The sequence below is a fragment of the Cibotium barometz genome, chromosome 34, assembly GCF_041138505.1.
Source record: "Cibotium barometz isolate CiBa-2024 chromosome 34, ASM4113850v1, whole genome shotgun sequence".
Taxonomy (NCBI): Eukaryota; Viridiplantae; Streptophyta; class Polypodiopsida; order Cyatheales; family Cibotiaceae; genus Cibotium; species Cibotium barometz.
The window spans coordinates 29,644,166-29,656,851 of record NC_141079.1 but is presented as its reverse complement, the minus strand read 5'-3'; the positions used below and the strand labels follow the sequence as shown (position 1 = coordinate 29,656,851).

The 12,686-nt window shown below is 44.9% G+C and overlaps 1 protein-coding gene across 1 annotated transcript in view; it reads left to right on the top strand.

Moving 5' to 3' along the window:
* LOC147618875 (transducin family protein / WD-40 repeat family protein) overlaps positions 1-11,769 on the top strand; it is a 53,324-nt gene extending 41,555 nt beyond the window's left edge. The window contains exons 7-13 of the mRNA XM_086773972.1: positions 1,527-1,674; positions 9,540-9,623; positions 9,767-9,882; positions 9,982-10,040; positions 10,938-11,028; positions 11,107-11,261; positions 11,351-11,769. Coding sequence (XP_086630098.1) covers positions 1,527-1,674; positions 9,540-9,623; positions 9,767-9,882; positions 9,982-10,040; positions 10,938-11,028; positions 11,107-11,261; positions 11,351-11,411 — 714 coding nt within the window. The 3' untranslated portion in view covers positions 11,412-11,769. The remainder of the gene's footprint in view (positions 1-1,526; positions 1,675-9,539; positions 9,624-9,766; positions 9,883-9,981; positions 10,041-10,937; positions 11,029-11,106; positions 11,262-11,350) is intronic.
* The last annotated feature ends 917 nt before the right edge of the window (positions 11,770-12,686 follow it).

The window sequence follows — 12,686 nt, the reverse complement described above, 5'->3', positions numbered from 1 at the left end:
TAAACTCTTCGGCACAGCACGACACCGCGCGTGGGGGGGGGGGGGGGGGGGGGGGGGGCAGGGCACATCATATTTGTACACTGAATGGCATTCTCCCTTTATCAGACAAGTCTCACAATGGCCTGTAGCTCTCTTGAACTACGCACATGGTCTCAATAGACATAACTTAGGACTATATCTACTCTGTATTTCTGCCTGTGAGCAACCTAGTCACAAGAAACGTTTCAAGGTTTCTTGGGTTTCATATACAAACCTTTCGTTCCTTAGTAAACTTATTGAGTGTCACGTGCACCCATGCACTGTGGTACACGGTGACAAACTGGCTCATCACTTGGCAGAATTGTGCATAAGCTGTAGGCGACTGTGAAGCTATCTTCAAAGAGAATACACTGGCCCCCGAGACTGAGGCTTAGTGTGCTTAGAACTCTGGAAGAGACTGAGCTCTGATTGCCTTGGGCTTGAAAGCACAAGAATGCTGAAAGTATGCAAAGGCTGAAGGCCTAAGCACACATGCTTGAGTGTTGCTTGAGAACTTTGATTTCATTTAATGATTTATGGATTGAGGCTTGCTCACCTTTTTATATGTCCATTGGGAGCTGGTCGACTGCCAAAAAGGCTGTCGGCTTGTTTTTATCTGCCACGACTGTATCCAATAGCATTAAATTCTAGAAATATTTGTGGGCTTGTCTAGGCTACTAGCATGCCTCGAGAGAAGTTTGAAGCTTTCCGCCGGCTGTAGTCAGCCTTGGCCGACTGTAGTCTGGTTGCCCAAGGCTGCTGACTGGGTCTAGTTGGTGGCTCAAGGTATTTAATACCTTTTGCAAGGCTGCCCCTCCTTTGGGTAAGCCTTGGGGCTGGCCTTCCCCTACTACATGAATGCAACTAACATGCCTATGATGCATTCTACTCCTAAGGCTGACATCTACATGCACCTACATTGAGGACTCCTTGCTGAATTCTCCAAAGTGGCTTAAGAGGACTGACCTGACAGACCTCTATGGCTAGGAGACTGACCTACATAGATTGTGCCTGACATGTCCCAGAATGGGGCTCACAAAGGGGTCACGGCATATGACAAAATATCCTAAAAAGCTACTTCTGTCAGTCAATCAGTTGTTCCACTCAGTCTTGTGGACATAGTTCAGCTTGTATTGAGTTCTCCAAAAGAAATAAAGCAAATACTCCTACCTGTAGGGTTGGGCCCTTCAGTGGGTAATTTGGGACCCCATCTAGTGTCGTCTCGACTACATCTTTCAGATTCATGTATGCTATTTAAAGGATTGCTAAAGACTCACTAAACTCAGGTTTAAAGAAGGCCTTGTTGTTTCACATGGTGCTACATTGATATTTTGAACTTTTGTTCCCCATGAAATCAAAATATTAATAAGTTTGTTTGAAATATGCAAGCTTTTAGAAATGATTATACACAAAGATTACCAAAAACGTTAAATTGTGAAGCATGTGATTTGTTCGGTAGTCACATCTATGGTGGTAATCTGATTGTTATTTACTTTTTGTTCGGGTAGTGGGTTAGATGGCATCCACGAGGGCACGTGGTGCTAGCAGGATCAGAGGACCTTACCAGTTGGATGTGGAATGCTGACACTGGAGCTTGTCTTAATGTTTTTGCTGGGCATAATGGTTCAGTCACATGTGGAGACTTTACTCCAGATGGTGAGTATCTGTGCTTTGAAAAAAACCAAAGCATCAAATTTTGCATTTGAAAAGTTTATGTTGTAGAATTTAAAATTTGTATATATGTATGTGAATGGAAAGTGTGCATGTGTGTGTGAGAATGGAATGTGTGTGTGTGTGTGTGTGTGTGTGTGTGTGTGTGTGTAGAGAAGGAAGGAAAGCAAGAAAGATATACTAAGCGTCTACTAAAGACCCAATGGGCCTATGAGACCAAAGTGATACAAAAACGTCCATGGCATATCTCATCATGGAACGGAAAATAAATTCAAACTATCTTACGGGAGTGATACAAAACTGTCCATTGAATATCATTATGGAATACAAGGAACATGAAACATGAGAGGAGCATCTGCCCCCAGTAGACGGTATACCACTCTCCAAAATATCAAGCATGGGGCTAATGAGTATGGACAAGAGGTCTCCCTCAGCTAATGAGTATGGCTGAGAGGTCTCCCTCAGCTACGTCACATGGAAAGGTATCTCGATGGCAATGGAGCATGTCCTAGATTTGGAGCTGATGAGGGGATTGTGGCAACGTTCGAGGGGCCAGGGGCAGTGGACACGCTAGAATGCGGAGGCCCGGTATGAGGTAACTTCTCTCGGGTGAGGTGGGTTTGTGGTAGCATGGGATCTGGGTGCTAATGAGTATGGCTGAGGTCTCTCTCAGCTATGTCACGTGGAAAGGTAGCTTGATGGCGATGGAGCATGTCCTGGATCTGGAGCTGATGAGGGGATCGTGGCCAACGTTCAAGGGGCTGGGAGGCATGCTGGAATGCAGAGGCTCGGTCCAAGGTAACTCCTCTCGGGTGAGGTGGGTCATGTCATGTGGGTTGAGAACCTCCCAGATCTGTCTCTGTGTAGTTGAGGGTCCTAATGCTACGGGTTGGGGGATGTTTGGCTTGTACAATGGATCGGGCTCTCTCGCTAAGAACTCCTCTAGGGTGCGGAGTCCGCGGGTAGGGGTGGTGGGCTATGAATGTCCTGGATCTGGAGCTGATGAGGGGATCGTGGCCAATGTTCAAGGGGCTGGGGCCGGGGGGCACGTTGGAATGCGGAGGCCCAGTCAGAGGTAACTCCTCTCGAGTGAGGTGGGTCCACAACAGCTCAAGGTGGGTCCACGAGCATGTCATGTGGGTTGAGAACCTCCCAGATTTGTCTGTGTGGTCACCTGTGGTGGAGTGTCCTGATGCTATGGGTCGGGGGTGTCTAGCTTAAACAATGGATCGGGCTCTCTCGTTGAGAACTCCTCTAGGGTGCGGAGCCGGAGCGGGGGTATGGGTGGTGGGCTGTGAAGGCGGAGCAGAGGCACTAGTATGGATGGTGGACTCTGATATGAATGTGTATATCACAAAGAAATATGTGATGGCTCTCTAGGAGGTGTCCTATCAAGGCTGTGAGCATGCTGCATCAACACTACATCCCTGTGTTGTCTGAGCTCCATTTAGCACATTGCTAGGCATCCTCATACTATTTCACCCGTGCGAATGGCTTGAATCCCTCTTGGAAGGCAATGGAATCTGCCTCGTATCTTATAGTAAGCCGGACAGCTAAACATATAATGGGCCTTATCCTCTACTGCTCCTGTGGTGCATACTCTGCATATCCTCTCCTCCTGTGGGATATTCTTGGCTCTCCCAGTCTCTACTTTTAGGCGTGGGAGGATCTTGGGCTGGCGTTCACATTCCATATACTGGCACCTTGTATAGCCACATAACTACTTGTATTGTCACATGTTGCCAGTCTTTTTTTCTGTTCCAGGTTTTCTTTTCAATTCTTTTTCCATGGATTAGCATTATCATGGAATTCTTGCATCTTTTTTGGTCTTGTAGACCCTTTGGGTCTTTTGAAGACGTTAAATCTACTTGGACTATACATACATTGGACACGGATGATGTTGTCAAAGATTGGTAAGAAGTGTGAGATCTATAGAGATCACTTCTTGAGACTCATGGTGGAGATCCGGGATACATACAAAAACACATGCCACATGTTTTGCAATTGGCCTCATCCAGTGAGTTCTGCATACTGTATAAGGGGCCAAACCCATCTCGAAAGAGACAACAATGTGTCCAATGAGTGATAGAATCATGGAAAAAACATAATTAAAAAAACTCAACTAGAGCTGAAAGAGAAAATGGGCCCTATAAGTTTCAGTGGTACAATGCTACAATGATACAATGTGAGGGGATCATCAAAGTGGGTCCTCAACATCTATGACTGTAGAGGCTCTCCACATTCACTGCTTGTGGAGGGGCACTCCTATATCTCTGCAGGATATCTCATATACGAAAATGTTGGGTGGAGCATCTACTCAGACCAATGGGTCTCGGGCATACAGCTCGCTACACGTGGATCGCATTGTTTAGGGAGAGGCTTGGGAGGCGTGGTGGCACATGTGGCACATATCCTCCCTCTCTGCTGCTTTCATTAATCCATAATTTTTCCTGGACATGCATTACATAGTGTGCATTGCCTAATTTGTCGAGTAGGGGCATCCGGGTCAGGCTATCTCATGGTCGTTGGCAGGGGCCTCCATGTCAAAACCCCATAGGATCTCCTCGTGGAACGCTCTTGGTACAAGACTCGAAACCTACAGACAAACCAAACAAACAAGACGGGGGTGCAGGCCTGACTCACCTCCCAACCACGACAGCCGTGGGCAAGCCCACAAGACTTGGTTGTCCCCACCGAGCCACGAGCTGAGCTAACTAGATGGACGTACCGACCAATCTCTACCTCGTGTCATCCCATACCGCCACGAAGCTACCCTCGCGGGCCTCGAGACTGCTGCCGGCCTCGGCTGCATGAAGCAGGTGCATGTTTGCACTAGATCTAGGCTCCTGATCATAGAGCTCTCACAAAGTCACTCGAGACTCTATATGACTAATGACTAACCTTGGCCACCCTTTAAAGGTTCTTGGCCGGTCATCGGGCGTCCACACTTGGGCGCCTGCCCGTCCATACTTGGGTGCCTGCCCGTTAGTCTATCCCTAACTCAGCTCGTCAATCAGCCTGCCTAGCTCCAAGCTTCCCCAAACCTCGAAGCTAGTCTTGTGTGTGTGTAGCACACGGTAGATACACACTGTGCACATGACATACTCCCCTTCCTCTAAGAGCTCACTCCTGAGCTCACTAAAAAGCCAGGGTAATCTCTACTGCCCTTTCAGGTGGTAAGCTTGATGGCAGTTCCTTAGGAAATATATCTTGAAACGAATCAAGTATCTTCTGTAATTCTTTGCTTTCAAATACACTTAATTCATTGACATCCATAGAAGGTATGAGAAATGAAGTAAGTGGAATCAATACACAATGGAAAGCAGTATACAAAGAAGAATCCATTATATTACCAAAATCAACTGTATTTACAAGAGGTCCCTGAGAGGGATGTATACAATCACCTACGATACTATACTGGGTGTTCCTGTGTTCGAAAGAAAAAATATGACTAGACCAATCTATCTGGACTTGAAGAGTCTTAAACCACTCAATCCCTAATAACAAGTCTACATGTTCTAGGTGCATAATATAGCATTCCAGAGTATCTTTGTAGTCCTGAATCGAGATTGGTAGCACTCAATCCCTAATAACAAGTCTACATGTTCTAGGTGCATAATATAGCATTCCAGAGTATCTTTGTAGTCCTGAATCCAGATTGGTAGCTTCTCCACCTTTCGATCCCATACTTGTCGACCCGCAGGTAGGCATACCTCATAGGTATGATCGTTGGGTGTCGTATCAAGACCCAATTTCTGCACAAGTTTGTAGTTAACAAAGTTGTGTGAGCTGCCAGGATCTAGAAGAATGTGGATTCTATGGCCATTCACTTCTCCATAAACTCGGAGAAGATCATGCAAGCCAAGAACTTTAGAGTTGAACAGATAATCAGAACATGTACTAGGGCGAGAAAGTACAGTAACTGACGTACCTGTCAAAGACAACTGGTTAGCTGCCTTTGGCTTGGGTCTTACACATAGTTTTTCCATACTCCAATCATACGGCATACACATACGAATATGGAAGTATGATTGAAGTATGGTAAAAAGCTCTAGCTTGAAACATACGTGACACTGCTTTTTGGGTATTTTCTTCAAGGACTGTCTACCTCTTCTGCTACAAACAAATATCAATGATCAGGCTAAGTGGTAGCAGTAGTATCAGCAGCAAACCATTAGAGGCATTGCATTGTGGAGCTAATTTGATGACAAACGAGGATTAAAGCAAACTTACAAAGAGGCCTGCCTTCGTAAAATCTACCTGTAGATGACCTGGGTTACTGAGACTCGAGAGATTGATATCTCAATTGGACCGGTTGCAAAAATGCGTCCAAGGACTGGACACTCTGAGTAGCGTTGTTGCAAATCAAATCAGAATAACGCTTAAGCTTTCAGAGACAGGTCGAAAGGCGATAGTAGATACAAAAAAAAAACAGAGCTTTGAGACCTCCCATAATCCATGCTCAAACTGAGTCATGACTAGTGACAGCCGAGGCACGTTGTGTGGCAGTTGGATAAGATTCCATGAATATCAGCCGGTAAAAAAAAAAAACCTGATTTTTATTTGGCGCTACTTATGTAGCCAAGTGTCCACTATCTCCTTGGTACGCTGCTTGTGCTCGCCCCCGAACTGTTCCGGAGTAATGTTGGGGCCTAAAGCAGATGCCAAGGTATCCATACCCGAAAGAGTAGATAGGGTAGTGGTCAACAAAGAGATGGAGTTCTACAAAGCCTGCATCTGCGCGGCGATTTGTGCTTGACGCTCCGAGGAAGAAGCTTCAAGAGCAACTTTAAATTCTTGGAAATCTGATTTTGACACATAATCGTCGAAAAGATCGGCATCGGTATCTTCCGTAGCCGGCAGGTCTTCACGTTCGATAAGGGACTCCAACTCGGATTCTTGGGTCGATATCTTGAAGAGGGCAAGATGAGAGAAAAGTTGATCTTGCACAAATAAGAGTGCTAGGGAACTCGAGAGCTTGAGAGCTTGAGAACTTGAGAGATGTGTGACTAGGAGCCCGCTTAAGGGGAATATATAGGCTTCTCCAAAAGCCAACTTTAGCTTTTGCTTTTGTGTGTTTTTTTTTGGGCAATATATATATATATATATATATATATATATATATATATATATATATATATATATATATATATATATATATATATTCTGATTTCAAAAAAAAGAAAAAAGAAAAAAAAACAATTATAAAGCAAACTTGGGTTTTTTTTATTTAAAAAAAAACCCTTTTCCCAAAGTGTGGGCTTATAAAAACGTTAGGCGCATCTGAAAATACCCAAAGCAATCGATTGTTTTTTTTCTTAAAAAAAAACAAAAGCTAAAAAACAACTCGCAACTGCTTTTCTAAATTCTGCGCCACCCGTTTGCTTGCGGTCGGGCACCGCTTGCACTCGACTGTCGCCAGCGTTCAACGTGTGCGCCTGAACTTGCTGCGCATACAGTCGGCCGCCAGCGCATAACCTGGCACGCTTGCGCCTACTTGTGAGTACAACGGCTGCCTGGGCTTTATGCTCCTACCTGGCTGAGAGTACCAGCCTGCCAGCGACCGCCTCTCTGTGTATACTAGCCGCCAACGATTTCAGTTCCACCTGCCTTGGCTGCGTATACATGCTTCAGGGCTACGCTTCACACCAGGCGTCACTTCTCTCTCTCTTTCTCTCTCTCACTCTCTCTTGCATACAGCCGACTGGCTTTTCTTGTTTTCTCTCTCTTCAAAACTGTTCAAACAGTTGCAAAAACACAGCCCTTCTTCTTGCTAAGCAAACCAACCCAACTAGACCACAATCTCTACCATCACGGGCTCCTACGATGAAAAAGCAACATACTTAATCTGAAAAACAGCAGTATGCACAGAAAAAACAGCAAGCTTCTCGAACTCATACCTTTTCTTCGACCTCTTTTCCTCTACCTACCGACTTGCTCGTTCACAAGGCTTGCTCTGATACCACTGTCAAAACCCCATAGGATCTCCTCGTGGAACGCTCCTGGTACAAGACTCGAAACCTGCAAACAAACCAAACAAACAAGACGGGGGTGCAAGCCTGACTCACCTCCCAACCTCGACAGCCGTGGGCGCTGGAGAACACTTTGCTGAATGCTGGGATCTGAGATGTGATGAGGCGCTTCTATTTATATGAGGGAACATGTGCTGGTCGGCCAGCTTGGCTGCAGTCGGCCAGATGCAAAAAGCCCATGACTGTCATAAAAGTGTACAAACGCTGGTCGGCTGATGTATACATGCTGTCGGCTGCCTCCACAAGCCCCAAATGCTGGTCTATATGGCTAATGTGATGCTACCATGCTGAATCCAACTCATACCATGTGGTACATGCTGAAAACATTCATTTAAATGCTTGAATAATGCCTGATGATGTTTATGATGCCATAAAATAATGCCATGTCACTGTACACCTGAATGGTGTGCACGTGACACGCTGCAGCTCCGTTAGTCCCAAGCATTTCTGGTCTAAGAAATCAATGACCCGAGATAGTGGACCAAATCCCTCCTTGAAGAGGCAATGAAACCTCCTCATCTTATAGTACATTGGGTATCTGAAAAACTAGTGCTCCTCCGTCTCAACCTTTAGTGAATAGAATCGGCAGGTCCTGTTTTCTCTAGCAATGCCCTCTGCTCACCCGGTCTTCACCTTCAAGCGCGATGTGATGAGACACTTGTCTGGTCAATCGCAATACTCATGGCATGTGATGTGTGTCTATGAAGATAGCCAGGCTTCTGAATGAAGCCACCCTCTGTAAGCCTCATAAATCAGGTCCTGGTAAAACTGCATCTTCATATCTCCATCGAAATACACAAAGGGTCTATGAGACCAGACAAAATGTTACAAGGGTACCATGAGTCCTCCAATCCTCATCACCAAGGTCTGGCCCTGAAAAAGGAGCCCCATACATTGTCGCTGGAGTGACTAGGGTATCAAAAAGCCATCTCTTAGACCTGGGATGCTGGAAATGTTTTTGGTCTGTCAAGGAGGGCTAGGGCTGCATAACCTCTTGTCATTCTAGCCTGGGCTGCCAGGCGCATGGTGAAAATCAGACTAGAGAAAGTAACTCCCAGGTATACATAAGAGGATACAATATCTACTGGATCCCCCAGATGCCCACAAAAACCATGCAAAGCATCCAGATGCCTCTGTAGTCCCTCAGCTGAATCTGAGTATTGCATATAGTAAGAAGGATCAGGGTACCTGCTACAGAGGAACTGGCACCTGCACTGTCGGGGAGAGGGGGCATCCTTGTTTCACACCAATCGTACTAGAAATCTCCTGTGACATACCTCCTGGAGGTGACATACGTCCTGGAGGTCTAACCCATCCTGTGACTAACTCTTATAGGGTTGCGATGCCTGAGGATACACCCAAATCCTGAAGGCGTCTGGGAAAGTGTGCCAGGGACTGTAAAAGAATGCCTTGCGAAATTCCACAAAGCAGTAGTAAACTGGGTGTCTCTGTGACCTGGCCACCTTGATAATAGCCCTCAAGATGAGGATGATGTCCAATGTAGAGTAGGTCCTCTAGAATCCTTCTTGTCATGTAGCCCTGTATTCCATGCATCTTCAGCACATAGCTAAGCTCGGCCTCTAGCACAGACCCATAAAGCTTGGCCAGTGTGACCAATCATAATAGTCGTGTAGTTACGTGGGTCAGATGGGTCCCCATCTTTGAAGATAGGTGCGATGGTATTAGTGGACTAGGAGGGTGGGAAGCCGTGGCAAAGGGCTCTATTGAACATGTGTGTTGTTGATAGCATTTTCTTCTAACCTTCATGAGACGTCTACATGAGTTATGTTAATCAGTTAAAGGTTATTGATGCTGCAGGAAAAACCATCTGCACCGGTTCTGCGGATGCCACTTTGAGGGTTTGGAACCCCAAGTCAGGTGAAAGTGTACACATTGTGCAAGGTAATAAGCTGCACATTTCCATCACCTTACTCTTGCCACTTCATAAAAGTCTACTTTGGCACCAATGGTGAACATGGACTCCTTGTAGGAATTGTTCATGCTCTACTTGTATATGACAGTAGCTTGTGGGGAAATTGTTGTAGGGCATCCTTACCACGCTGAAGGACTTACCTGCCTTGGTATCAGCTCTGACTCTAGCATAGTTATCTCCGGATCAACTGACTCGAGTGTCCATGTTGTTAACATCCGCACAGGAAAGGTAGTTTCTATGCTCTCTCAATGAGTTCAACATAATGATGTGATAGAATAACATGTCAATGACTGGTTAACTTTTGTGTGGAGGGGGTTTGCATTTCAGGTTGTGGGCTCTCTCAATGGTCATTCGAAATCAATTGAGTGTGTTGGACTTGCAAATAGGTATGTATAGTGGCTGAATTCGAATGTATTAAGTGGCCAAGTGCTCTTAATTCTTCTTGTCGGCCTGCATTTTTGGTGCCCACAGCTCAGCTGCCCAGCCAGCCCAAAATTTTATCCTCATGCTCTCACAGCCTGAATCTGGCTGATTCAACCAAACTGCTGCCCAAGGCCTGTCTCTCCTGCTCACAGCTCCTCCTAATGTCCGGCAAAGTTTTTATACACATCTGGCAATGACTCAATCCTCACGCGTAGCTTGGCATTAAGATTCTGGGCATTGTTGCTTGAAGCTTCAGTCTTGGCTCTGACATAGGTGGTTCAAGCTGGAGATTTTGGAAACTTCAAGACCCTGATCAAGAGAGCATCTTGGATCTAAATTGTTTGCACTTTTCCCTTGGCTGCTGTCTGTCTTCGGGTCATGACTTTTGGACACAACATTCATTAAGTAGTAGTGGATGAGCAGTGAAGCAGAAAGGCAATCTTTGAGTGCATTGCCTCCAAACGTGCACACAGTTTGCCCTCTGGGTTTATCTTGGAAGTTTAGCTACGGGTTGAAACAACCCCTCAATGGTGGGGGTGCATGTGTACATGGTAATACCTTGGTATTGACAGGATGCATGTATGTGTATGCAGGCTGAAAGCAATATTCTTGCAGCCTGCATAAGGTGGTGCATATATGATTTGGAATCTCAGAATGCGTAGTCTGTGCTCTGCGTGCTTAAGTTGGATTGGCCTGAGCGTTGTTAGTATAGTCTCACGAGGTTGAGCTGATTACACTCTCCTCTTCTTTGGATGTTATCTTGGGCAATTAGCCTTGTTTTTCCACACATGCACATAGACACACCCGCACAGCATCTTCCTCTGACCTTCTTTTGGTGATTAACTCTACTTTTCTTTCAGTCTTCCTCTGGCAGCCACAGGTGGAATGGATGGACAGCTTAAAATATGGGATTTACAGACATCTTCTCCTCGGAGTACCTGTCACCATGAGGTAGTGTATGCCATGTTTGCACGAGCTGATGTTGTATCAAGGATCTTGGGTGATTCACTGCATGTTCGATGTGTGCAGGAAGGAGTGGTAAAGTTGGTTTGGTCCCAAGCATCTAGTGCGATCTTGACGGGATGCCTTGATGGGAAGGTACGAGTCTGGGACAGCCGGACTGGAACATGCGAGAGAACCTTTCGTGGCCATGAAGATGCCATTTTAGACCTTGCTTTATCACAGTAAGCATCTTATTTTCCTCTTTACTGTAGGACTTTAGAGAATTCTCACGACGGCTTCAAGCTGATTTCACTCAACTTGTACTGGGCAGAGGTGAAAGGTTCATTCTTTCGAGCTCAGACGACCACACAGTTCGTGCCTTTGAATACTGAGACAGGCGGGGGGGTGGGGTGGGGGGGCTTTTCTCATGGCATAAAAGATTCGAGCATTGCTTCGCTTTGTCTAGGAAGATTTTCTTTGTATGAGAAGTATCTTGCTGCATACTTCAAGTCTGCCAATGACGCATGGAGATGAAGGGGTTCAGAGAATGTAGTTACAAGATACATCCTTACTGTATAGCTACCCTCGGTAAAGGGCACCATCAAGATGATCGAGATTTATGTATATTCATACATCTGTCTTGGGACCAATGCCACTCACCATTTAGGCACACCCAAGTATTGATACTCAAATTTTCTTTAACTGCTTTGATGGAATTATGAAGCTCTAATCAAGAATGGTTTTTAATGAGTACAATCCTTGAAAGTGGTCCTAGGAACATTTGTCCATGTCTTTTTAGAGTGGAAATATAAACCTTATGAATGGAGAGCCAATTGGGAACCTTGAAACTTAAGATACGCTCTAATGACAAATTTACTGGAATTTTGATATATACATGAGGTGATAGACTCTTTAAGCTTCTTCCTCTCTTTTGTGACTCGAGCTTACCTTTTCTTAGGCCTTCTCCTATCCCTTAAAATAGGTTCAACGTCCTTGGCTAGAGGTGTCTAGAAATGGAGTGTAATTATTAGCTCTTTCTCTCTTTTGTGACTCGAGCTTACCTTTTCTTAGGCGCTTCTCCTATCCCTTAAAATAGGTTCAACGTCCTTGGCTAGAGGTGTCTAGAAATGGAGTGTAATTATTAGCTCTTTTTTTTTTCTTTTTTTCTTTTTTTCTTTTTTTGGTACACATTGTTTCAAATACATTTTGGGAGTCTAGAAGCCATGTATCTTGCACAAACTCATTAATGCTCCCATTGTGTCTTTGGAAGTGACATTTTTGTACAACCTTGTTCAAAAGCACAATTGAAGCTCCATTACTAGCAAAATTTGCTTCATATCTAACGTAAGATCATAATTACATGTACTTGAACATAATTCAGGTTGAATTTAGCCTTGGATTATCCAACCACCAAAAAGAACAAGTGAAAGATCCACGATTGTACAAAGGGTAGGTATAGAGTCTAGAGATGCAAAAACCCAAACATTCTGATAAAAACTCTCCATCAAATTCAATATTTTTGTAAATCACCAAGGATAAGCAAGTAGTTATTTGTCACCAAGGATACTGTTAATCCCATTCGGATCAACAACATGGTCCTCAATTGAGGACATTAATAAGTGTCATGTAAAGACACTATAAAGGTTGTACATTATGAGATATTGGTT